Raw genomic sequence first — 27280 nt, 5'->3', positions numbered from 1 at the left:
AACAAAATCACTTCTTACTTCAGGAAAATTCTTCCTCTCAAAGCCATCTCAGCCAGGGAATTCCTCAGAATCCTAGGATTCATGACCTCAACCATCCCCATGGTAATTGGCAAGGCATCACATGATGTTCCAGTGGTACTTGTGAACAATTTGGAAGCAACTCATACATCCCCTAGAGCTCATGATCCCCATGCTTTCATGCCTGGGCAGGGAACTGAATTGGATAACCCAGATTCAGGCAAATCCTGGCCTGCCCTTACAACCACTGCCCCCCAATCAGGATTTCTTTACAGATGCATTAGACACAGGTTGGGGTGCAACTTTAGGAGAATGGAGAGTGAGGAACACATGGACCCTAACTCAACAGAAAGATCACATCAATATCAAGGAAATGAGAGCCTGACATTGGCCTTGATGATAAAGGATCAGCTACTACCAGGTATTCTGAGGTGGTACCCAGGCAATACCACGGTGCTGTGGTACATTAACAAATGGGGGACAAGGTCCTACCTTTTGTGTAGGCTGGCACTGCAGGCTTAGGAAATCACACTGGAAAAATATATCCTCCACCAAGCGGTGCATCCCTTCTGCATACAGTGTGATGGCAGACTCATTAAGCCAGGACCATGACCCTGTCTCACGAGTGGATGCTGAACAGGGATGTGTTTCTGGTCCTGGTCCATCGATGGGGTATTCCAAATGTGGATTTCTTTGCCTCCCCCATGAACAGATAGCTCCCAACCTTCTGCTCCAGAGCACCACACCCAGAAGCATGGAAGGTGTATGCTCTCTCAATCCACTGGATGGGATGTACGCTTATGCATTCCCCCCTTCCCTCTAATACAAAGAGTCCTACTGAAAATTCAAAAGGAATGGCCTCAAATATTGCTGGTGACTCCCTGCTGGCCAAGGCAACATTGGCCGCCCCTATTACTACGTATATCCAAAGACAATCACCACAAGTTACCCCACAGAATGGACCTGCTCACACAAGAGAAGAACATACTTACACCCCTAACTGTCCATATTGGACCTTATACTATGGGTGATAGGGCACTGATTCCCTTCAGCCACCTATACACAGAGGACATGCTTCAGGTTTTGCAGGAGGCCCAAGAAACCAACTATCAGAAAATCTTACCTGTCCAAATAGAAGAGATTTTCTGTATGGTGTCAGAAAAACAACTTGCAGCCACTGACTGCAGAGCCCCCAGTGGTTTTGTGTTACCTGTGTGATCTAATGAAGTCTCGATTATCCTACTCCTCCATTAAAACCCATTTATCTGTCATCCCAGCATGCCTGCCCATGGTACCACCTTTCGCTTCAAGGTTAGAAGTCAAACTGTGTTTTTTGAAAGGGGCACTACATCTCAGACCCCCAAGGAAGCCCATTCCACCTCCTTGGAATCTAAATTTTATTCTAGAAAAATTGACTCCTACTCTTTGAACCAGCCAAAGACTGCTCCCTCCAACACTGCACTTGGAAAACTATACGCTCGGTGGCCATCAGCCAGAAGGGTTTTGGAACTCCAGGCCCTTATGGCCTCTCTCTCCCTTTCACCGTCTTCCACAAGGGCAGGATATTGTTTACGTACCAATCCAACCTTAATGCCTAAAGTTGTCAACGAGCTGTCCTTGAACTAGGCTGTCCACCTGCCAACCTTTTTCCCCTCTTCAGAAAACCCGACAGAGGGGATACTTCACTCCTTAGATGTACACAGACAACTCTGCTATTATTTGGCCAAGACCAAACCCATCCACAAGTCTGACAGGCTCTTCATCTCATACTACCCAAGAGCATGGGGGGCACCCTATTTCCAAGCAAACCATATCCTCTTGGTTATCTAAAACCCATCTCCTTGTTTTGCACAATCCATGGTAGGTCATCCCTTCTCCTGTAAAGGCGCACTCCACTAGGGCAGTGTCCTCCTCAGGGGCTTTCTTTAAAGGTTTGGACACTGCTGCTATTCTGAAAGCAGTTGCATGGTCCTCTGTAACGCACTCAAGCAGTACAAATTGGACATTGTCTCTAGACGCAAGGCCATCTTTTGGTTTGTGGAAAGCGCTTCTAGTCCTCCACTCTTCTTCGAACAGGAGCTTTTGCATTCTCCCTGATGTTATGGATACAGCTGCATATGAACAAAGACATAATATTGTTTAAGAACTTACCATAATTTTAGATGTCCTCCTTGGGTTCATAGGTGTTTACTAGGCTAATGACCACAAGGGCCTTTTAAGCGTGGCCATGCATCCCAAATCTGTGACAAGTTCTGATACCCTTGATGAGTGTAAGCATGGGCCTGGGAGATGAACCATTTACTTGTTACCTGTTTGCATCAGAGACATAGGTGCCAAACCAGCGATGAATTTCTGGTTTCCCATCCAACTGTCCAAGTTGCACTTGAATTGGATTAGGGAGAAACTCTGCCTCACATGGATGGGGAGCCTGTTCCACGGATGGTGTAGTCTCTGGGATACATCTCTCCAGCAGGTCCTGTTTTATATCACAGGTAAGGTTAAGTCTTTAGAATGGGTAATAATAGTATGATTTGTTTTGTGAATATGCAGGAGATCCATCAGTGTGGGGTCTGGCAGTGCCCCGTATGCCAGACATTGATCTCCCCTCAAAAGCCTGTAGGAGACGAAATGCAGGGGTAGGGCTTTGAGGCAGTCTGCATAGGACATATTTATGCCCTGTATTCTTTTAGTGAAGAACCTCTGTGGACGTTCCAGTTGTTGGATATGCCTGGTTAGGTACATACCGAAAGGGGGCATTATACTCAATGATAGGTCTGATGAATTCTGAATACAGTGGAACAGGGACTTCCTTGGACTTGGATGCCATACCTTTGTTTATAAGTTGCGCAACATAGAATTATTTCCTTACATCTGTAGATACGTGATGATCAAAGGCTAGATTACTATCTGTGTCCAAGTCCCTAACTGCTGGGTCAACTCTGAGGTGTTGTCAATATGATAGCTACCAGGGATGGATGACTTCCCAAAGGATACTGTTATGCATTTCTGACATTTAGTTTTAGTCCACGACTCTGACACCAGTTGTTTGTGTCTGCCCCTCCTGGAGAACATTTGTCAGTGTGAGATTCAATGAGAGCTCCTAACTTGCAATCATCTGTAAATTTAGTCAGCCAGAGAGCACTGACATTGGCTGTGACTTCTGAGAAGTAAATGCCAAAAAGGAGCAGTCCAAGGACTAATCCCTGAGGGACTCCACTTGTGACTGGCCTCTTTGTAGAGGTGGACTCCCCAACTCTAACTTCCTGCATCCTGTCTGTGAGCCAGTTGGCTGTCCACTGGGTGACATACGGGTTTGTACCTAACCTCTTGAGTTTGTCAGCAATACCAGAGTGGGGTATTGTCAAATATCTTGGCCAGGTCAAGGTAGGCAGTGTTAACGATTTTGCCCTCATTCATTGCTTTGGTGACCTTCTCAAAGAAGTCGTCCGGGTTGAGTAGGCATGATCTGCCCTTGACGAAACCAAACTGGGTTGAGTCCAGTGTGTGGAGGTTTGCTGTACCTCTCTTGACCATCCCCATGATAATTCTTTCCATGGCTTTACATATAAGAGTAGTGAGACTTATGGGTCTGTAGTTTCCAGGGTCTGTAGATGGCCCACCTTTGTGCAGAGGGATGACTGTCGTCTTTCTCCATTCATGAGTCATGAAGCCTGTTTGGAGGCTTCAGTTAAATAGCATTTCCAGAGGTCCTGATAGGTCATATTTCATGCTGTTTAGAAGGCATCCTGGGATATTGTCTGGGCCCATTGATGCAGTGTTCTTGGTCTTGGGGAAAGCATTAAGGATCTATTCCCTAGTGGTAAAAGGGGGAATTATGTATATATTTCCTGAGGGAAGGTTGAGTGGGAGAGAGGGGGTAAAGTTGGAGCTGAATTTCTTAGGAGGTTTGCTATATATTCTGGCTCAGTATAGGTGGCTCCATTTATAGTGAGCTCTGCGCACAATTGTGTATTGCCTTTGAGGTTACGGACTTGGCTACAGAGTGCTTTGTGGTTGTTGTTGGCCTGAGAGGCCAAACTTACCTCAAATTTGGCTTTGGTAGACTTTTTGTCCTCTGAGTTGTTTAGTTTAATGAGTGCTTTTGTCCTGCTGGGTGCTGCACCTCCTAATTTTTGCTATGATTTTCTTCTTCGTGTTATGCATCCTATTTATTTTGTGATTCCACCAGGTTGGCTTGTTTTTTGAGTTAGTTCTCTGCTTTTTCCTGGTGGATACAGCTGCCTCTATGCAGCTATTAACATGCTTGTACAGGGTTTCTGTGAACAGTTCTGTATAGAAGTGTTCTCTGGGTTTATAGGGGCTTGAAATGTTGCCAGGCTCTCACTTACTAGAAGGAGGTTAGCCTTAGAATAGTTCCTTAATAGTTCCGGTTTAGCTGTGGGTCCAGGTTTTATTTTTACTTCAGAGGAGACCATTTTGTGGTCTGAGCTTACCAGGGAAGGTGTTACAGTAAGGGGGTGTGCAGCACTCTCCCATATTATTTTTAGGACCAGATCCAGTATGGTTGCACCCCTAGTTGATGTATTTGACTGTCTGGTCCATTGAGTTTGTGTTTACAAGATCCAGGAATCTCTGTGCCATGTACATTTCATGTTTTATAGGATTCCCAATTCATAATGGGTAATTAGACCCCATGAATATGGTATTGGGTTGGATGGTTAGTATTTCTATTAAGTTTAAGTACATGGTATGGGTTTCTTGGGTCATAGAGGAGGACATTCTATATGCTGCTGTATAGTTTCCCACCCAGCCTTCCTCCTCACACTTGCCTTACTCCTGGAGTACCCGCTCTGTAGCCGCTGATTCCGGCGGCATTCTGTTGTGAAGGTGTGTGCTGATATCTCTATTCCGGACATCTGTTTACGACTGACTTCCATAAAGAGAGACTTGGGATACTGCGCATATCCTAGCGGTAGCATTTAACTTTTGTATAATGGCTGGACAGATGAGAGGTCACCAGAGGCAAACTCCCTGATGTTATGAATACAGCAGCATATAGAAGAGAAGGACATCTAAAGTTATGGTAAGTTCTTGCACAGCAATACTTTCCAGGTTTGAGCCCCAGCTTTGCTGTTCTTTCCTTCTCTTTGTTCTAAGGATCTGTAAAGCAGCATACTTCATCTAAGGTATTGTTAGCTGACTGGGGTGTAATGGGCAGAGGGAGGCGTTTGAGAACTGGATCCAAACGTCTAGTGTATATGGCAGCGTCTGATCCAATACCCATACATTTAGGAAGAATGAAAATGGACAACACAGATGTATAGTTATGGAGTGCATAACTTTAATATACATCTAGGGAATAAAGCTAGTTAATAGCTTTTTTTTAACTTTTATTGTGCATGAGTTGCTAATTAATGATCTGTATTTGAAAATGGAATTGCATACATCCTTTCTAGTTCCAGTCATTGTAATCTGGGTAAGATCTACTCTTTCCAGGGTCAAATATGACTTTCTTCAGGATCCCTTACAAGTGTTTTTTTTCAGTCTTTTGTGGTATGTCCACTATCACTTCAGCTGAGATCACATGAAATGGAATGTGATCCAGCATTCAGAATCCACCACTCCCAGAGATTCGGTGAGAGAGGTGTCCATAGGGAGTGAGGACCATTGTATTACCTTTCCTTTAAAAGAATCGCTGCTGAATGCTGAAGCCCACCTCAGGAGTATATGCAATCATGGCCTCTCTCTAGCATTTGGGATAAAGTCTGAAAAACAGAGGGATGTGTGTAAAATAGTGAATGTTCTTCATTTAATTAATTTTTAAGTATGGCTGTGGCAGATGCAACAAGCTACGTCACATTTTCCATTTTACTTTCCTTGCATATGCTTAGTTTATTCATTAAGGGCATGCACTGTTACATTTAGTGTGGGACAAAATTATGACCTTTTGTTTTATTTTTCTCATTTTTAGAACGCTTTCAAACTGGCATTATGAGTTTGATAAATGGGCCCCTTCCGTGGTGAAGGTTTCTTACAAGGTAAGGTATGATGGAAGCTTTGGAGACTGTGTATGTATATATATCTCTATTTAGAGTTCTCCTGAACTTTGGAGTTAAGTAGATTTAAGAGTAAATTAATTTTCCCTCTATACAATGTGGGTAATGTTTGAAAGTGTATTGTTTTGATTTAACTTTTGCATTATTTCTTGTGACCGATTTTGTTTGTGAGAATATATTCATCTGTGGTTTGACAGTATTGGTTCTGTGGTATGTGTGATTGCTTTTATTTTCTGACCTTGCACATCATTTGAGTAGTGGTAAATTTACTGATTCCTAGATTTGTTGCTGCTAGCAGTGAGAGCAGATGATGTGCATAGAAATGTGTAGCACTGAATTTGCTGCCAAAAGAGGCTATAGTAATGAATGCTGTATATACTCATTCTCAATTAGTTTAGATATTATGAATGCAAATTTTGAATCTCTTACTCAAAGTTAAAAGATACCTCACAAGGTATAGTGTTTGTAGCTAGTCTTACAATCATTTTCACCAACTTTAAGACTTCTGATTTTGAGAAATTGGCATATTCAGCAAAATGAGTACTGAAATGTAGCTCGCCTTCATTTTTTTTTTTTAAATTCTGATAAGAAAGATTTGTTAAGTTGGTAGTGAATATTTTGCACTTGAAAACAGTCAGCATTCTGCAATGTATACATGTGGTAAAGTTTGGTGAGGGTTGTATTTAGTTTATTGATGGTCATAAGCACAGTTTGAGTTATAACTGTGGTTGTAATCCAAGTACAGCTGAATCTGAATGCGGTCTACTGTGACTGTGTACCAGTTTGCCAATGTTCGTAAGTTCAGAAGTAAATATTAGACGTCAGTCTATAGGCTACTGCAAGTCTAACTAGTAACCAGAGGACAGACTCTAACCCTATGCCTTTGTACTTGTGAAGTTAAGATCTTAACAGGTATCCCAAGCTTCCCCCATAATGGCAAAATTGTTAGGAAGTTGTTAACTTTGTAAGATGTTACTGTAGTCTAAGTCCAGTTATATAAGTGCTGTGGTTGCCTATGTTAATTGGTTCCATGTAGGCAATGTTCTCAGCAAAGTGAGTAGCCTTGTGTGTGATTGCAGATAACTGTTGAGGCAGTACTGATGACATTAAAACATGAGTGCCACAGTACATTTTGACACATTACATTTAAGGGTGTGAATATTGAAGTTACTTGGATTCTAACTAAATATTTTTGTCTGTTGTGTTGTCCTAAACTGCTCTTATGATTTTCTCTCCCTAAGACAAGTGCTTTTAATTGTTCTTACGACTTTGCTGATTTGCAAAGTTCTGATAATGGTATCCTGTTCAGTCATAGTTTAACATTGTGCAAGTTTATCAAGTATATTATTAAAGCCAATTTTTTTTCAATTCGTTGCTGTTCGCATTTTTTAGATGTCATTTCAGAAGGCTGTCAAGTAGATGAGTAACTTGGGGTTTCCTCTTTTGACATCCCCAGCTTGACAGATTTCCAAAAATCTTCAGTTGCCGATTCATGGATGATCGCATGTTCTGTCAGAGATCTTTTTTGTGTACCTGACTAGGAAAGCATACCCAACCATGTACGTCTTAGATCTCACTCTTTTTATGTCTTTGCAAAATTCCCACATTTATACTAAAATTACTTGAACTTTCAGCGTACCTTTGATTACCAGATTATCAGCCAAGGCCTGCACTAATATATTTTAATTCTTTTGAGAGGTGCCCTTTAATTGTCATAAATGTCAGCATTTTATTCTGATCACACACGCATGTAGAAGTAGAACTCTTATCTTAAACCAGATGGTGATCCGTACACGGAGTGGCTGTAGGCTTTGCATCCCAGGCCATGCCCTAATAAGAGGGGAATGTAAGGGATTCTCAGATTGGGGTATTGGTTAAACCATCTGTGTTTAGACACTGAGGTTCACAGTACGAGTGGGTCTATGCGTCAGGGTTCAGCTCTGGGCCCTCTTCTGTTCATATTGAAGATGGACTACATCAGCAAGCGAGATGAGATGGGACAGATCACCAAAGCAGCTGTATGGATACAGAGTGGCTCTACAAGGAGGCTCTAAACAGAAACTTCAGCAAATAGGGAACTGGAACAAAACTGACGGCATATGAGAAGAAACTGAATACAGACAGGGCAGTGGTTGTGGCAGTAATTGGAGGTGGGGGGATTAGAACAAGCTGAAAATGGAGAAAGAAGGGAAGTAGTGGATCAGTTTAACAGTTTTGACTTAAGATTTGGTTGAAGAGAAGGGAATGCTGAGTAATGGCCAATGTTAAAAATCACAGGTGTTGCATCCGACTGACATTGTCAAGGTCTAATTGGCTACAGAATAGTGTCAAACTGACAAAGGTGTACAAAACAATAGTATGACCATTGTGGCTGTATGACACAGAAGCATAGGTAATGAAGGCAGAGCAGCTGAAAAAAGCAGTGTGCAGGCTAAGGGACAGATGAAGAACTAAGGACATAAGAGCTGAAGACAAATACCTCCAGTTGCAGTGGTCAGAGAACAGATTTACAGTCATTCAGTCACATGGGCAAGAAAGCAGAAGGTGTTTTGGTAATGCATTGTTGGGAAGGAAGAAAGGAAATGTCCAGCTAAGAGATTGAAATAGCTGCAACATTCCATTATGACTGAAAAAGGTAGAATACTGACATGGAATCAGGAGAAGTGGTGACAGTTAACTCATAACATCCGAGTGACGCCTCCAGGTGCATCGGCAGTCACCTCTTACTGACATGTCTAGGAGTCAAATATTGCTTGTTCATATTTGCATCAGTAATACAAACCATGAAATGTACACAGTATTAAAAGATTTTCATAGAGCTTACAAAATGGCAAACTCAACTGCATTAATATTTAACCTGTATCTAGTGCAGGTGGAGAGTGAGTAACTGTTTTATGTTAATTTAATTTGTGTAGATATAATTTTCACATTTTTGTAAATATCTCAACAAAATAACACAACTCCTTAGCCTAAAATGGAGGCTGTCCGCTATATGAATAAAAAGCTGATGACAGTATGTATGTAAGGGGTTGCTGAGATCTTGTAAGTTTACAAAATATTGCAAACATAATAGTTACTGTGTTTCTAAAATTTCAGTTTAAGACCTAGAACCTAAAGAATGATACCATTATAAAAATGGTTTGTGCTGAAGAGTTTGCCATTTATACTATTCATGACCCCCATTGTTCCAGAGATACTAACATTTTTGAAGACATAATTTGATTCTGTCAAAAGGCTTAGGCTCTGCCCATTGGAAGTTGCAGTGCAAACTTCCATTGGCGTGAATGAGTAATGTAACAGCATGACCTCATATGTAAAAAAAAAAAAAAAAAAAAAAGGGGGGGGGGTGATGGGTATCAATTAAAGACCTCTGGAAAGTCGGTCCTTGTATGCCACCTGATCTCTTCTCAGATAGGAAGGTATTTAGCTCACCATTGTCTGATAACAGTGCAAGCAAGACAGAGCTGTATGTCCTAATAGTCACCTCTGGAAGTCCTAGATTGCAACACCTTGATCTTGCAGATTAACATTTTGAGCATCACCACTACTTGCCAGCTTATACAAAATGAGATTTTAAGCCCCCAAACAAACCAGTTAGAATCTGGTTCTGGAATTCTGCTCAATCTCACCTTGGACTGAGAATGGCCGTCTTGGCGAAGTCTTGTGTCCTGTCCTGTTTGCCCTTTGCCCTCCAGCAAGACTTGCAAGGCCGCAAAGTAAGTTAGGGTTATGCTTTGCCTGTCTTTTGGAGGCTTCTCTTTTAGGTGGAGGAGCATTCTGCTGGAGATTCTAGTTGGCCATTGCGTGTGTTGCACAAACCTCACAACTTGGCACTGATTCTGGAGTACACCTCCCTTTCTGAGCAGAGAAGGCATAGTAGCAAACTTCTGCTGTATGCTTACATTGGGTAAGCTCAAGCCACACACCTTTGGTCTCTGATTTTGTAGTGTCTTTGACTATTCCTTGGCAGGATATTTTGAGGACCATGAGGTCTTTAATCTTTTTTTAGAAAGCTAATAAGCTACAGTAAATGGATGAAGGATAAGGAGCCAGAAGCTTGGGTTGTTCCTCAATCTGTCCTGAATGCCATTTGAGGACTGAAAATGTTTGTATTCTTTGTCATTAGAAGTATGATGCCCTTAACAGACTCTTGACAAAGTGGAATGACATGATTATGAAGTATCCCAGCATAAAATTCTTGTGTGGTCTCTTGTAGGTTCTGGAGACCACAGTACCACTGTAGCATGATGCTAGATAAGGAAATCCTAATTTTTTCATGATGGCTGAGGGTATTCATTTTTACCATTTTTTTGGTCTTGTGGTCTGTATTAACATTCCTAGTTCTATTTCGATTTTGTGGGATAGGCTTTGAAAAATGGTCTGAGTGGTTTCAATCCTGAGGTCTGTGCATGTCCACATGTAGAAATCCAAAAGCAGCAGCTTTAAACTTTTATATAGTCCTTTGTAATTTAGTGTGCTGATTTTATAGGTTAGCAGGTTCAGTGATTTGCTTATTCCAAGTGGGATGGCTTGCATCCTGTTCTTACAGGGACAAGTCTTAGACAACTGGTTTTGGATACCTGTTTTGATCTGGTGGAAAAACCATAAGAGGCAGTGGGCAATTGTAAGAATCTCTGCTGCATTGTAATTCAGCATACTTGAGGAATTAGCTGCAAGTAGGCAACCACCTTTCTGATCTTCGAGTTTTGAACATCCCCAGAGTTGACCTGGTCTCTTCTCCATCCTGTGTATGTTCGCAGAATGCATGGTGATGGGGGGATGGAGGTGGGGAAAGACAGCTCACTCCATCAGGTTTTTTTTTTTTTGCCACAAGAAAGTGTTGTTTTGTCAAGGGGAAAATCACAATGTTATCTGTGATCTTTGTTCTGAACCTTTTTTCTGCTGGTCTTGAAGCCTTTGGGCTTAAAACAAGTTTTTATAGCACTGAGTTAAGGAGCATCCACCCTTCCTAGAAGAGAACAATTTTTAGACAAAAAAAAAAGTAGAGAGTAAGGGAAGCAAGTCAAGCCACCGTATGTGGGTTCAGTGATTGTAAAATGATCAGAGCAAGTTCACTGAGGGCAGTTTTGGCAAACATTTGTTTTTATATTCACCGGAACTGCCTTGAGTCAAAAAGAAATGAGAAGTGACATCACAAAAAAAAAGTTAAGGAATCTGTGGACAAACAGCACATGGCTGTAATGACCCTGCAAGTCCCATAAGGCCTTTGAGGGATCTGCTGTCAGTAATATGAATCATTGTCTTCCCCAGCCCTGGTACTTCATCCACTTTCTTGACTGTACAAGCTACTTCAGAGGCCAACAGTTGGAATTTATGGACAGTGCAGCACAGCCTTTCTTGGTGGGGACCACTGCATAACTGCCACACGTCAGTCCCCAGGCACCTGCATTAAAATGAATTTGGTACCAGCTGTAGATATTTTTTCCTAATTTGGATATTCCTCTCCTTGTCTTCAGGAAACTGGGAAAGTGGCTACTGTTAATGACATTTTACAAGAGCTAGGGTACTCAAGCAACATATCCCTGACGGACCTTGTCCCTTTGAGGCAGATGCATGCCTGTGAAATGTTCACCCCAGACTTCTGGATCCGATCTAAAATCAGATCTTAAACTGCAGATTCTCTGACAAGGATTATATTATGACTTTGCAAAAAGTGTGTTCTAATACCGCCCATGATGCCCTTTACTTAAAGCACTACAAAACCAGCCCAAGGAAAGCTAAGCACTGAAAGGAATCCTGGTTTGGAGGGCAAAGAGAAGGAAAAGTTGCCTCTTGTCAATTTTACTGTCCTCTAGGTCATAATAATGAAGATCTTGCATCCGCAAGCTCCCCTCATGCAGGGTCTTCTAAAGGGGATTGTTTAGTGTGATGAAAGGAACAGGAAGGAAGTAGGCTGCCAGAAAGCTCTTGGAGATGCATAAAAGTTATGTGGACCTTCTAGAGAGCCAGGCCTTTGAGTACACATTTGAACAGTGGGAGTGGTAAGCACTAGGTAGCCTATCTGACGAGAAGTGGTTTCTGGCCCAGAAATTATAGTTAATTGGCCATTTGGGCAGTTTTCAATCCCCTTCGGCTTTCTGGTTTAAAAGCCTGTGTTTACCTCTGTTTAGCTGTGCTGCCCAGTGCACAAGCTATTACTGGTGCCAGAAAGTCTGCTCTACAATTTTTCCGTTAGATCTTGGTTGAGCTCTTCTCTCTTGCACTTTAGCTTATTTACCTAGCACTTCATCAGGCTTTGTAGCAATTATTGTAGCACACAAGTGCTAACAGCACTAGACGTCCTATAAGGAAACCGCTTCAGTGCTTGGTAATGACCATCCCTCCTAGCCTGTCTAAAGGACCCATTCCCTGTGCTTTCTCCTATTAACCTAGTGAACTTGGGCATTCTGAGGCAGTGTAGCAACTGCCTGATGTACACAGACAACCCTCTCCTCTTACCTCCCAACACTCAGACTTGTGAGAGATGCACTAATATCTCCAGATTGGAAGCCATGCACTCTCCAGCCAGGACCAGAAAAGCTGGTCAAGAGGAGGTCAACACCTGCACCACACCACATGGAACACAGCCCTCAAAAACACCCACCATCACAGCTCTCACACAAAATCACAAACCACACACCAACCTTTGCGGTGGCTCTCAGTAAAAAAAAAACTAACCGAACAGCAGAGACCTCTAAGGCAAAAATGCAGTCAACCACCACAACACAGCACAAACCACAAGACACGTAGTTCACCTACAACAGTGGGCCTCTCAACCTAAGCCCCTAAGGCAAAACAACTTGCCCAGTACATTAATCATATGTGACTCAATAGTGAGGCACACAGATGTCCCACTCACTAGGCTGAATAAGAAGACAACACTCACCTGTCTGTCAGGTGCCAGAATCCACCACTTAACACACACACTCTGGTCACTCCACAGCAAGTACAAGTATGACTCTGTCATTGTCCATGTAGGTGTGAATGACCTGAGATGCACCTCCCTGGACTACATGAGACATGGTGGAACTCTCTGATTATGTGGCCCAGGCAGGTATGACCCTAGCCCTGAGCAGCATCCTACTGTCTCCCAGAATGGTACCGGAGTACAAGCAGAAAATGATTAATTTTACCAGTTGGCTAAGTTTCTGGTGTCATTCTAAGGGGATCCAGTATCTGTCTGCTTGGGATGACATGATTGACGGACCTCGATGCTTTGCCAGAGATGGCCTGCATCTGTCACCCCTGGGTTTCCAGGTACTGGCTAAGGCTCTTGCCACCCCTATATAGTGCCTTTTTTAGGTGGTGCCCCAAAGACCAAATTACCACTGTTACAGCTATAAATAAATGCAATTTGAAGGTCATGTTGCTCAACGGTAGAAGTCTAAATCTCAAGATGCAGTCGCTTGAAACACTCCTCAAAATTGAGAACATCGACATTTGTGCTGTAATGGAGACCTGGTTTAAAGTGGCAGAAAGCACCCCTGCACTACCAGGCTATAATTCATTTCACACCTTTTGGCCCCAGAACATTGACCGAAGCTCCAAAGGTGGTGGTGCCTCCATATTCATAAAGGTTATGCACACCTACAAACTAGTAGCCCAGCATAGCGTAACTGAGATACTTCAGGTACAACTAATATTGGGTAAGACGTAGCCTGCTGTAGGTCCCCAACCATGTCCTAAGACTCCCACTCCACATTCCTAAGCACCCTGGAATCTATTGGGGTCCAACTCAACACCCTCATACTAGGCGACTTGAACTACCCTTCCATCAACTGGGAAAACTATTCATGCACCAAAACACTGGCCCAACACTTCCTGGAATACTTCAGTTCCAATGCCTTGGACCAGCTCATTCTTACCCCCACTAGAAGAAGCAACATCCTTAACCTGGTTATTAACATGGGCAACAGTTGCTTTGTACCAGTAGTCAATTCCTCCCTGGTTAGATCCGACCACAAACTACTGTGGAAATCCACATCTCACCCACACCCCAGCAAAAGTAACCACCATGAAAAACTTCTCCAAAGCTGACTTTGAGCTCCTAAAAACAGAGGTGGCTAACTTCACGGCACCCATGCCAATGGAAAATATATGCAGGACTGCCGAATCACACACCAATGCACTTTTCGAACATGTACATAAATGCATGGAACTAGCCATACTAAACAGAACCAAGACCCACTCCTCCAAAAAAAGGAAGCCGTTCTGGTGGTTCTCTGCCATTAATATACTCTACAACAGAAGGAAGAAACTGTTTCAGAAAAAGCCCAAGACTGGAAAAACTTCCTTATTAGCCTCAACAAAAAGTTGAGATCCCTTATCAAATCCTCTAAAGCCACCTATGAAGGCAGCCGACACTAAAAACAACCACAAAGCCTTCTATAGTTATATCAAAAATATCCATGGTAATACCCAGATTTGCTCTGAGTTACTGCACAATGGGTACCTCCTGTACTGAGCCAACAGATATTGCCAACATATTGGCTGACAGATTCAGTGCCAACTTCCCCCCAATAAAGGACCAATCACAGTACCAGAAGAATGCCAGGCACCCAGCATTCCTGCAGCACAGGTTGAAGCTGCATTGTCCAAGGCCAAGAATACTGCTTCCATGGGGCCTGGTAATATCCCTGGCTGTGTTCTACATGAACTACAAAGTAAAATGGCACACATCTCTGTGCCCAGTTCACTCACACCCTCACCTCAGGCTTTGTCCCTACTGAATGGCGCACTGCTACAGTCATCCCTGTCCATAAAGGGGGAGCGACTACAGACCCTGGGAATTATCGCTCCATTAGCCTGACATGTAAGTCTATGGAGCGGATCATCGTGGACCTAATTAACAAGCATATAGGTAATCGCCAAACTCTGTATCATGCACAATGTGGTTTTGTGAAAGGGAGATCATGCCTTGCCGACTTCTTTGTCAGTCACCAGAGCTGTGGATGACTAAGGTAGTTCATACAGCCCACCTCGATTTGGCCAAGGCCTTTGATACCATTCCTCACTCAGGAATTGATACTCCCCAATCTAGGCATCAACCCCTATATCACCTGATGGGTTGCAAACTGGCTCACAGAACCCACAGTGTGAAAGTAGCAGACTCCAAGTCAGACTGCAGACCAGTCATGAGTGGAGTCCTACAGGGATTGGTTCTGGGTCCTCTCCTGTTTGGCATCTACTTCTCAGAAGTCCACGCCAACGCGGAGGGACACTGGCTAACCCAAGTTCGCAGATGACTGCAAGCTGGGAGCCATTATTAACTCAAAGTGATGCAGATATTCTACAGAAAGGCCTCACTGAGACCAGTGACTGGTGTCGAAACCATGGCCTTAAGCTTAATGCCAAAAAATGCAGAGTCATCCCTTTGGGAAAAACTCAGTTTCCACTTAATTACCACATCGATGGGAGCCCACTGAACACAGAAGGCATTATAAAAGATTTGGGGACACAGGTTGACAGCAACCTCTCCTTCGACCACCACATTGCCACTGTGGGCAGAAAGTCCTATGTGGCACATCTCATTACCAAGGGTTTTGCATCCAGGAAGAAAGAGGTAATCTCTCTACTCTTCCCTCATTAGACCAATCGAGTATAATGCCCCATGTGGCATATACCTCACTAGACATCTGCAACAACTGGAGAGGCCACAAAAGTACCTTGCAGAGGATTCTAGGCCTTAAACACATCATACACTGACAGACTCAAAAAAAAAAAAAAAAAAAAACTCCAGCTATTCTCTTGTATAGTCTGCTAAGAGGTAATCTCTGCTTTACTTTCAAAGCCATGTCTGACCCAGCTCTGTTAGAAATGCTACATCTAAAGAAATCCCAATCCATCCGCACCACACACTCCAGAGACCTCGACCTCATTACCGCAATTAACAGAACATGCTGGAGGGACAGGTTCATAACCCAGAAACTGCCCATGGCTCTGGAATAGACTTCCCATACATGCAAGCAGAGCACCTCACTGGCCCTAAAGAGAAATCTTGAGTGGATGGGAAATAGAAAGTTCACCCCGGGGATCACTCCAGTGGCTGTACTCAATAGAGGCACCGGGAACTAACGTCAGGTGGCATGATGCCAGGGCATTTTTATGGGCTAGGCTTGTTAAGGCTCCAGGGCCATTAGCCTAGTACAAATTTATGAACATGCCTGCCTTGAGCCAGGTTTTGTACCTTCTACCCTGAGAAAGCCCATCCGGGTGTTGAGTCCAGGAAAGGTTCAAACATCTCTTCAGAGATCACAAACTGATCCTGCTGTTATCTCCACATGCTGCCAAAGAATTCAAGCTGTTTAAACACCTTTACTAAATTAAAACTTAAGACCTAGGCAAAGCTGCATTAATAGAAAACAAACCATATTAACATTTTTTTCTACATAAGTACATTATACATCTGATATGTTTTTCTTTCATTAGAACTGTCATTGGTCCAGCACTACATAAATTGCTCAATTCCTGTGAATCCAAGCTGTTTTGAGGTCTGAATAGTAATCTCTGATTTGGGGGGGGGGTACAGTGTTGCACCATTTTGGTAAAAAACATGTCTTCCATTCTGGCTGTTGTGTTGTGCTTCAGTACAAAGCTAACATCCTTAAATGGAGGACATGACAAACTGTTTTGCAAACTTATTTGCCACTTGAAGTCATTACATAGGCTGTTAGATGGCTGTGAAAGCAGGTAGGCTTACCATCAAATGTTGCTACATACCATTGATGTCTGTGCCGTGGAGAGCTTCAAACAGGTATACGTGTACATGGCTGGCTTAGAATGTAGTCATTAATGGATTGAGTCAAAAGGGCACTTTTAAGTGCTCTTGGAAAAGGAGTTGCTGTTTAAAGCCCCTTCAAGAAATTATTTGAAAGACTTGAGTGGGTTTTTTATCAACCGTTACAGAACTCCAGACTTTCAAGTAATGCACTGATTAGACTTTTTCCAGTGTGAGAACTGAGAAGTTGTTAAAAGGTAGTAAAAGTTACCAGTTTGGGTGAAATTTGTTTAGTGACCAGTAATTAGTGCATGGATGCCAGCAAAGAAGATATTTGGAAAAGGTAAAGGCAAATCAACCAGAAAAGAAAACGTGCTCTCTGAAGAACCTCACAGCAAAACGCATTTCAAGTTGCAGCCTTAATATGAGAGGACTTCAGTAATTTATACAGGGAAAATAAGTTGGATGCTTTGAGGTGTAATAAGTGGGACACCAGAAGAAATGTATACATTCAAATGACAAAAGGCTGGAAGAAATAGAAGCTTTAAGCAGCCAGTCACATGAGCTGATAAAACTGCAGAAAAAAGGGACCTCAACAAAGGTAGGACTGGTTAAGCTTGATGTTTCTCAAAAGCTTCCCTGAAAATAGAAGACAAAGCAAACGTGAGATTTTTTTGCTGCATCAGAAACTGGAAGGTTTACATTCCATTAATACATTCCATTAATGCATTGCATGAATTTTATGGAAGTACAAAAAAGCAACTGGACAAGTGTCCAACTGCTGAAATTGTTAATTAAGAGCATACACAAACCCATACATTTTGTGTATGATCCAAAGCTGGCCATCAGAAAGCTGAAGCAACCTGTATTAATAAAATCTAATCATACCAGCTAAAAGCTGTTTGTAACAAAAAACTGTGCCAGAAGGGAAACTCATCAAAAATACAGGCACGAGTATTTGTGGAAAACGGCTGTACATCAGGCAGAAGAGAGGCAGGCTTTTCTCAGTCATCAGAAAATTTTAAAAAGCATGTATGAGATTATGAAAACTGCTTGGTATAACAAATTTTTCCTGTGGGATGAAAGATGTTTTTTGGATGTAGACCAGCCCATGGAGGAAATAGTTTAGCCAACAAAGTGAGTCAGCAGGCTGAAATGGTACTCTACTTCTCAGTTTTGTGACAGTAAGAAAACATGGTAGAAAAGTTTTGCCCATTAAACAATTTCATTTGTCCAACCCAACATGCTTGAGTGAGAGCAGAAACCCTGGGAATGACTCTGAATCTAATCAGAAACCAGTGTTGGGAGATCAGTGTCATCAGGAAGACTTTGGGAAGATAGTTTCTTTCAGATAGGATGGCTAGGGAGTGGGTTGAAGGAAAACAGTTAAACAAATGTTAAAAGTATGAGAGGGGGATGGGGGAAGAAGTAATAGAAATTTTGAGGGGTTGTCAAAAGCTGAAGTATTACAGAACAAGAAAAGAGAAGCATTTGAGTTCTGAAGAGAAGTATTTGGATATTATGCATGAGCTTAGAAAAAAGTTGCTGTTAGACTGTATTTTTGCTAGCCTCAGAATGCAGAGACTACTAGGACAATGTTGTAAGCAGCTGAAAGTAGAAAAGTTTGCTGTTAAACTTGGGAGCATCTGACAAGAAAACTAAACAGAGTTCCAGTAGTGATAATTGGATATATTTCAGAAATTCTTTGTAAATTTCTGTAAAGCACAGGAATGGAGGAAACAAAGAAAAGGCACAAATGGAAATATTTGTAAAAGTAACTGGGCCAAAGTTAGAGGAACACGAGGCCCAATAATTAATGGTAAAGAATAGCATGAAAGGGATAAAAATTGCAGTATAATCAGTCAACAGGAAAGTAGCCAAGAACAGATGATATTCCTGTGGGAGTTAGGAGAGGAGAAAGTGATAAAGTTCTAGAAGATTTTATTTAATTTTAAAAGGAGGGACAGTACTAGCATCTTGGAAGAAAACTGTGGTGGTTGTACAACCCAGAGAAAATGGGACGTTCAGACCCAGCTTCATATAGACTATTTCAGTTTTAAACCATGATTATAAAGTGTTGGACTGTACTAACTGAAAGAATGGCAAAGATGTTACTAAAAATGATAGGTATTGATAAATGTGTTTGCAGAGGGAAGGCGAAGATTTGACCGCAGACCAAAAGGAGCCAGAATGTAAGAAAATGGTATTTTGGGTCTTTATGCAAAGAAGACATTCACTAGAATCAGCTGGGATTTGGAGTAGGTTAATGATGCATTCAGTTTCAAAATAATGGTGTTAATTACGAGGATGTATAGTGTCGTAGGCAAGAATTAAGGTGGGAGGATTTCTGTCAGTGTTTGAACAGACTCACAAATTGAAGGATATAACTGGTATGGTAATCAAGATGTTAATTTTATTTCCCAGATATTACTGCAAGTAGGCATGTAGAAAATAGGCAAGAGGAGGCTACAATTCATTAGCAAAAATTAGCAAAGGCACCAAGCAAGGTATTGAGAGCAAATAGTTATGGCTGGAAAGGTAGTAAGAGTGGGCTGACCCAAGCTGAATTTTGGCCTGCAAGTTAGAGACTGCCTTCCTACCAGGGATTAAAAAGAGTAAAAATAAATGGAAAGTGATGGAGTGGTAAACAAAAGGCCATCTCTGAGTTTTTAATTGAGTCTATAAAAGAAAAGGCTATTGAAAAGGGAATAATTAGTAGGGCATAGAAAATATTGCATGGCTACTGACCTCTTTTGATTTGTTTAGTTAAGATTGGAAAGGGAGACTGGCAAGACAGTTTACCAAGGAATAGTGGGAGTGTATCGTAGGTAGGTACTAGGCTATTGGCCCTAGGGCCTATATAAGCCTAGACAAAAAGGTACCCTGGCTTTTACCTCCCAAGAAAATTATTTTCCTATGTCCCTGTCGAGCAGGGCCACAGAAGTGATCCCCAGGGTGAATTTCCCATCTCCTATCCAATCAAGATTTTTCTTGAGTGCTAATTGAGGAGCTTTGTTTGATGTAGATTGTTCCAGAGTATGGGAAGTCTCTGGGACAGGAATCTATCCCTCCAGCATGTTCTGTTTATTGTTGACAACGTTTAGGTCCCTAGAGGGTGTAGCTCTGAGGGATTGGGATTTCTTTAAGTAGAGCATGTCCAGCAGCTGTGGGTTTGACTAAGCTTTGTATGTTGGGCAGAGATCGCCTCTGAGTAGGCGATATGCGACGGAGTAAAGCTGGAGTTTTTTGAGACTGCATAGGGCATTTATTTGAGGCTGGTAATCCTCTTTGTGAGGTATTTCTGCAGCCTTTCCAGTTGTTTATGTCTTGTGAGGTACATACCAAAAGGGGCACTGTATATTCTATAATGGGTCTAATGAGTGACGAGTAGAGGGGAACAGTGACTATTTTACCTGGATGGAGAAACCTTTTGTGATGAGGTGTGTCACATAGGATTTGCCGACTACTGTGGTGATGTGATAATCAGAGAGACTACTGTCCACCTGTGTCCCAACGTCTCTTATCACACTTTTGGTGTTAAGTAGACTGCCGTCTATGTGATAGTTCATGGGTACAGAGTTTTTAATCAAAAGGGATGACAATGCACATTTTGGCATTGAGCTTGAGGCCATGGCTTTGACACCAGGCATCTGTCTCAGTGAGGCCCTTTTGTAGGATGTCCACATAGTTAGGAGTTTCTATTATAGCTACTAGTTTGCAGTCATCTGCGGACTTCATTAGCCAAAGACCTTCTGTGTTGGCCTGTACTTCAGAGAAGTAGATACCAAACAGGAGAGGACCCAGGACTGAACTCTGTGGTACTCCACTTGTCACTGGTCTGAAGTCAAATTTGAAGTCTGCTACTTTCAGAGTGTGTGGGTTCTGTCAGTGAGCTAGTTGGCAACCCATCTTGTGACGTAGGGATTTATACCTAGTTAGTGAGTTTATAATTCCAGAGAGGGGGATGGTGTTAAAAGCCTTGGCGAAATCTAGATAGGCTGTGTGAACCACCTTGCCCTTATCTACGGCTTTGGTGACTGCTTCAAAGAATTCTATCAGGTTTAGGAGACATGATTTGCCTTTTACAAACCCAGTTCGGGTGGTGTCCATAGTTTGGAGATTACCAGTGTCATTGTTTATAAGTTCCATGATGATGCATTCCATAGCCTTGCAGACCAGGCTCGTCATGCTTACGGGGTTTTAGTTTGCAGGGTCCGTGGTGGCTCCCCTTTGTGGAATGGGATGACAGTCGCTGTGCGCCATTCAGTGGACACAAAGCCTGAGGTAAGGCTATGATTGAACATGATACTTAGGTGGGGTGCCAGTTGGTTCTGTAGTTCGTGTATGGGATGTTGTCAGGTCCCATGGATGCTGTGTTCTTGGCTTTGGAGAGAGTGGTTTTTATCTGTGCAGCAGTGATTGCAGGAACTTTGCTTTCTTCCAGTATAAAGATGGGCTTTTTAAGGGGGTGAGAGGGGGGTGGGTGAGGGGGGTAAAGTTAGCACTGAACCTATCTGCCAGGATGTTGGCAATATCAGTTGGTTCTGTATATTTAGTGCCATTGTGCTGTAACTCAGAGCAGATCTGAGTGTTGCCATTGAGATTCTTGACATAGCTATAGAATGTTTTGTGGTTGTCTTTAGAATCTGTGGCGATTTTTGTTTTTGTAACTAGCTTTGGAGGATTATGAGGTATCTCAGCTTCTTACTGAGGCTGACCAGGGAGTTCCTCCAATCATGGGATTTTACTTTTTTTTTTTTTTTTGCAACAGTTTCTTCTGTTGTAGAGTTTGTTTATGGCAGGGGACCACCAGATTGGCTTCCTTTTTTGGAGGATAGCATCTTGGTTCTGTTAGGGATTGCAAGATCCATGCACTTGTGTAAGTGCTTATGAAGTGCATTTGTGTAGGATTCAGCAGTCATACCTCTATTGTCTGTCTGCATGGGTGTTGTAAAGTTTGCCACTTTTGTCTTAAGAAACGTGAAGTTGGCTTTGAAGAAATATTTTACGGTGGTTTCCCTAATGGGGGGTGGGATGTGGATGTCTAGGGTGATTAGCTTGTGGTCTTCTCTGACCAGCGAGGAATTGACCTCTGGTGTGGAACACCGGTTGCCCATGTTGGTAATGACCAGGTCTAGGATATTGCTGCCCTTGGTGGCGGTGTGGATAAGTTGATCCAAGGCATTGGAATTTATGAATTCCAGAAAACGTTGAGCAAAAGAGTTGGTACATGAGTACTTTTCCCAGTTAATGGTGGGGTAGTTGAAATTGCCCATTATTAGGGTATTAGGTTGTACCCTAATATTTTCCAATGCATCAAGAAATGAGGAGTTGGAATCCTGGGGCATGGTGGGGGATCTGTAGCAAGTTACAATTTGGATTGCGGTCTTGCCCCAGAGTTAGTTGCACTTGGATAATCTCGGATGCATTATGCTGAGCAATTAGCCTGGAGCTGTGGATATCCTTAATGAATATGGGCATGCCTCCACCTTTAGTGTTTAGGTCCAGGTTAGGTGGCCGAAAGGTGTGGTATGAATTATAGCCTGGTAGTGCAGGGGTGCTCTCTCTAACTTTGAACCAGGTCTCTCTTACTGTACTGATGTATATTTTCTCCATTTTTAAGGAGTGCCTCAAGTGAATGCATTTTGAGGTTTAGACTTCTAGCATTGAGTAGCATTATCCTCAGATTTTGCTTGCTTTGTACCCGATTGATGAATTTTTCACTTTAACCTTTCCTAAAAAAGGCACTATAGGGGTGGGTGGCAAGAGCCTTAGCCAGTATTTGGAGTCCCAAGGGCGACAGGTGCAGGCCATCTCTGGCAAAGCATTGTGGTTTTTCAATCATGTCATCCCAGGCAGACAGATACTGGATCCCCTTAGAATGACACCAGAAGCTTAGCCAATTGTTGAAGTCAATCATTTTGTCCTTGTACTGTGATATCATTTTGGGTGATGGCAGGATGCTACTCAGGGCTAGGGTCATACCTGCCTGGGCTACAAGATTGGACAGGTCCTCCATATGTCTCTTCATTTTGTCCAGGAAGGTACATCTCCGGTCATTCACACCAACATGGACAATGACAGAGTCATATTTGTACTTGTGGAATGACCTGTGTGCTTGCATTATGTGGCGGATCCTGGCACCCAACAGGCAGCTGACAGTAACTTTCTCCTTCAGCCTGGTGAGTGGAACATCAGTATGCCTGACTATAGAGTCACCTATGACTTGAGTGTTGGGTACGACCTTATGCTTTATGGGCTGTGGTTGTGACATGCTGAGTTTGTGGGCTGTGTTTCATTTGGGTTGTGTTGGGGGGGTGGAGGTTGCTTGTGTTTTTGCTTTGGAGGGCCCTGTTGCTTGGGCAGATTTTTATTGAGAGCCTCCGCGAATGTAGGTGTGTGTTTTGTGTTTCTATGCATGTGTTTTGGTGGTGTGTTTTGAGGGACTATGTGATGAGTGCGGTGCAGGGCAAGTGTTTACCTTCTCTTGACTGTTTAGTCTTGGGTGGAGAGAGCTTTGCTTTCAGTTTGGCTATATAAGTGCATCGCTCACAGGTTGTAGTGTTGGGTGGTAGGAGGAGAGGGTTGTCTGTGTACATGAGGCAATTGCTGCAGTGCCCCAAGATGCCCATATTCATCAGGAAGACAGGAGAAAACACCGTGAGCTGACTTAAGACATGCCTAGATAGGTGCTTATTTATTAAGTACTAAAATCTGTTTTCCTCTAGACAAGTGAGGAAAGTTGAGTGCTGTAATAATTTCTAGCTTATTTAGTGCTTATGAGTTCTGAATAAGTGTTGAGCTCAAAGAAACAGATTTGATTGCTAAAACTAAAAACTGGTTAGTTCTAAGGGAAAATTCGAAGAGCAGACTTTATGGCGCCAGGAGTAGTTTAACCTTGGCTAAGCGGCGATGCATAAAGCTACCTAGTGCTTACCACTTCCACTGATGAGATAGGCTTCCCTCCAACACAGAAAGGCTTGGGGGCTCAGAAACTTACAAGCAGTCCTGGGTACAGCAAATGTGTATCTGGATTAGACTACTAACAGGTCTTTAGGCTTTTTTCCGATTGGGGGTCATCACAGAGGAACTCTGGTCCACTAATGATTGGCAGTTGATTTTTACGGTGCCGAGTTGCCAGCCTGATGCCCAATCTCCAAAGAAGGCACACCCATTTACGCACACACCTACCTGCATGTCTTTAGCGTCAATCGACCGTGGGGAGGACATGCAGATTTCACACAGAAGGTGCTCCAGCCGAGAATCAAACAGGAGAACCTCTTGCTATGAGACGACAACACTAACCGCTGCACCAACAGAAACCAGCTTAGAAAAAAAAAATTTTCTTTTGTAAAGTGGAAGGGGAGAAGAGTTTAAGAAACTAAGTGGGTTGGCCTTCTCAAATGTTCTCCCTGTATTGGTCAAATGAGGTAATGATATTTGACTGGGAGGCGCATCCCAGATCTAATTTAGAGTAGGGGTCGGCAACTGCAAAGCCACCAAGTATAAGAACAGGATACCAATGGGGAGACAGGGTGGGAAACAAAAATCAGAACAAACCCAAACAGATGCTTAACAAATGTAGAAAATTTCCAGTTAATACCTCGCAGACAGTGAATCTAGCTAGAAAAGTATGCAGCAGACAATAAAAGTGCTATAAATAACTTGTACAAATAAGCAAAAAAAACAGGATACTTAATGTTATACATCACAAATCAGTTTGCTCAGTGCCCTTTCTCCAATTAGCTCAGTGTGAAATGGCAGCACCACTCACAAGTTAACTTTTTAAGTAACAAAGTTGAAACCTGAAACAATTTAAAAAAAAAAAGCTTGAAAGAACCAAGAAGGTGCTTACTCCAAGCCCGTAGTCCAGGTAACCCCAATCAGCCAATGACAATAAACACTTCCCTCTCCCTGAAATGCAAGACTGGCTTTGGCTAAACTAACATGGCCTGGAACATGTGCTCAGAGACAGCCTCTACCAACAAACTAGGCCCAAAACACAAGCCTGAATATGGCCAATGCTACAACTACCCACACTACGTAGGTAGAAGAAACTGCAGAAATGTTTATCACAGCAGAAAAGCAGCAGTGAGCCTTAAAATGAAAGTTTTAAACAGGTAAAGGAGCAAGGAGACTCTAGAGAATGCTTTTAGCTGCAAGCAATTAAGTTATAGGATACACTCCTTGGCAGGAAATCAGAACAAATAAACCCAAACAGATGCTTAACAATTGTAGAAAATTTCCAGTGAATACCTCACACAGTGAAACTAGCTAGAAAAGTGTTCCGCAGACAAAAGTGCTATAAATAACTCATAAAAATAAGCAAAAAACAGGATACTTAATGTTATATATTGCAGATCAGTTTGCTCAGTGCCCTTCCTCCGATTAGCTCAGTGTGAAAAGCAAAGTGGGATATGAGCTATTTATATAATGTTGGAGTAAATGATGGTTTCAAAAAAACACAATTTATGAAGTTAATTTAAAATGTTTAAAACTGTTTACCATCGGTGTACACAGTTACAAAGACGAAAACATTGTTCAACATGTGTAGTTAATAAAGGTGTTTGAAAATATAATCAGGAAGACCAGCAGCCATTTGAAATTGGTGACCGAGTCTGAGAACTTTAAACCTTTAGTCCAACTAGCTGTAGTTTAGACTTGTGAACTGTGGTTCTGCAAAACTCTGTCAAACTGGAAGCATTACTGTTTTGAACTGTAACGAGACAAACCTCCGTTTTTAGTTTAATATTTAGAAATGCACTGGATGTTATAAAGAAGCGACTACAAGTGAAACTTGTTCTTGTTAATCATTGTATAAAATTTTCCTGATGTAAATTGCATGTTCTTTTATAATGTTATGAATAGTATGTACCCAAAGGTATTTTAAATACAAGGTAGGAGGTAGTTTGTCAGTAACTGCTTTGTATGCTAGTGATTGTACATCTGAGTATATTTTTTTAATGTATTCAGGCATTAACTGCAAAGAGGCCGGAAAGAATTAAGTTATCATAATGTATTTGGCTTATGTGGGTTTGTAAATGTGTGACCATAGTATGTAAAGATTTAATTAAGATAATTTTCCTGTTTTGTAATGGTGGATACGTAGATTATTTAAGCTATAGTTGACAAAACTAGTTCAGTAAATGTAAAGGGAGAAATGAAGTTTGAAACCATAAGAAGTGAATGTTGCCTCCCTAGCAGCTTTAGTATTCTAATGTGTTAAATATGTCAGTGCACACCTTATTTGTACTTTCTCCAGGCTAAAAGTTCATGTTTTCCAAACGCATGCACGTTTTTCACATCTGGTCAAGGAATATAGGTAAGATCAGATGATCTGGATAAGTGGGGGATACAAGCTCTGTCTAACATGCTCTTTAGCATAGTTGACCTTAACTTTAGTTAATTCCTGTGGATGCAGACCTTGATTTAAAACAACTGCTCGTATTTTGAGGGATGCAATTCCCTTTGGAAGGTGTGTGCAATCTTGTGTATTTGCTGCAAGATAAGTTTTTTTGTTGAAGCAAAAGTCAGGGAAAAATGTGACTGGTTCAGATGAAGCAGCAGCAGCTCTAGAGTGCTAGCTTCTGTGCTAAATGAACACCAACTCTAATGCAGCATGCCAAATTTTGATTTTTATAGCACATCATGACCCTGTTTTCCACATATGCCCTTCTGTTCCTATGTTGCAGTATTCTTAATGTGGTATTCTCTGCCGCAGGCGACCCGAACGTTGGTTCCTTATACAAAAGCTTAAGCCTGGTTGCTGTAGGTGTGTGGGACATCACACGTAGGGCCATAAACCAGGGACCTTAAATGTGACATCTGCATGTACAGACCTGAAGAACTTTTCAGCCGCAGTCGACCATCACTTTGGTCGCTTCGCTCCTCTACTTTGAAGATGTCTAAAGCTAAGTACCTTGTCGGGAATTTTGTTTTAAATTATCGCTTGAGCGTGGTTTGCTGTACCCTACCATTAGCGGATTTCCACGAAGAAGGGAAAATGCTGGTGTGAGTGCCAAATTCCGCATAAGGATATGCACAACTATTATGTTTTCTGTCTAGGCTGAGAACATGACCATACTTCCTGCCCAATTTGTCCATCCTTCATACCAAAGACCCTCTGAAACCGTTTGGCTGCCCTAAATCTATATTTAGAAAACCAGAGGCTAAAAAAAGCTAGCTCTCAAGATTGATCCCGAGTCGGCCGCCACAGAAAAAGGCCAAGATTCCAAGGCCTAGTACTGCCTCTCCAGCATCGTACATCCTGCCAGCTTCCAATTTAGGAGTTGAGGGACGTCCGTTAAAACCTACTTTGACTCCCTTCGAGGAAGCCGCTTTGCAAGTTACAGCCAGTATGTCCACAGAGACCGCTCAGACGTCTGTTCCAACCGATGGTGAGGGGGAACCAGACAACACTGGATGACCAACCGGGATACCCTTGCCTGAAGCCGCAACTGCTGCTCAGACCCTGAAACCAGGCCTTTCTCCTAAAGCTACTCCTTTGAAAAGGAAGAAGAAAACTAAG

At 42.3% G+C, this 27280-nt stretch overlaps 1 protein-coding gene across 1 annotated transcript in view; it reads left to right on the top strand.

The window, feature by feature from the left end:
• The window catches only part of LOC122810775 (transcription activator BRG1-like), a 1556036-nt gene that overhangs the window by 59631 nt on the left and 1469125 nt on the right, over positions 1–27280 (top strand). The window contains exon 5 of the mRNA XM_044082336.1: positions 5951–6017. Within this exon, the coding sequence (XP_043938271.1) occupies positions 5951–6017 (67 nt within the window). The remainder of the gene's footprint in view (positions 1–5950; positions 6018–27280) is intronic.

The sequence above is a fragment of the Protopterus annectens genome, chromosome 9.part0, assembly GCF_019279795.1.
Source record: "Protopterus annectens isolate FY-2018-M chromosome 9.part0, PAN1.0, whole genome shotgun sequence".
Taxonomy (NCBI): domain Eukaryota; kingdom Metazoa; phylum Chordata; order Ceratodontiformes; family Protopteridae; genus Protopterus; species Protopterus annectens.
Note: the sequence above shows the minus strand (reverse complement) of the source record. Positions and strands in the feature narration are given on the sequence as shown.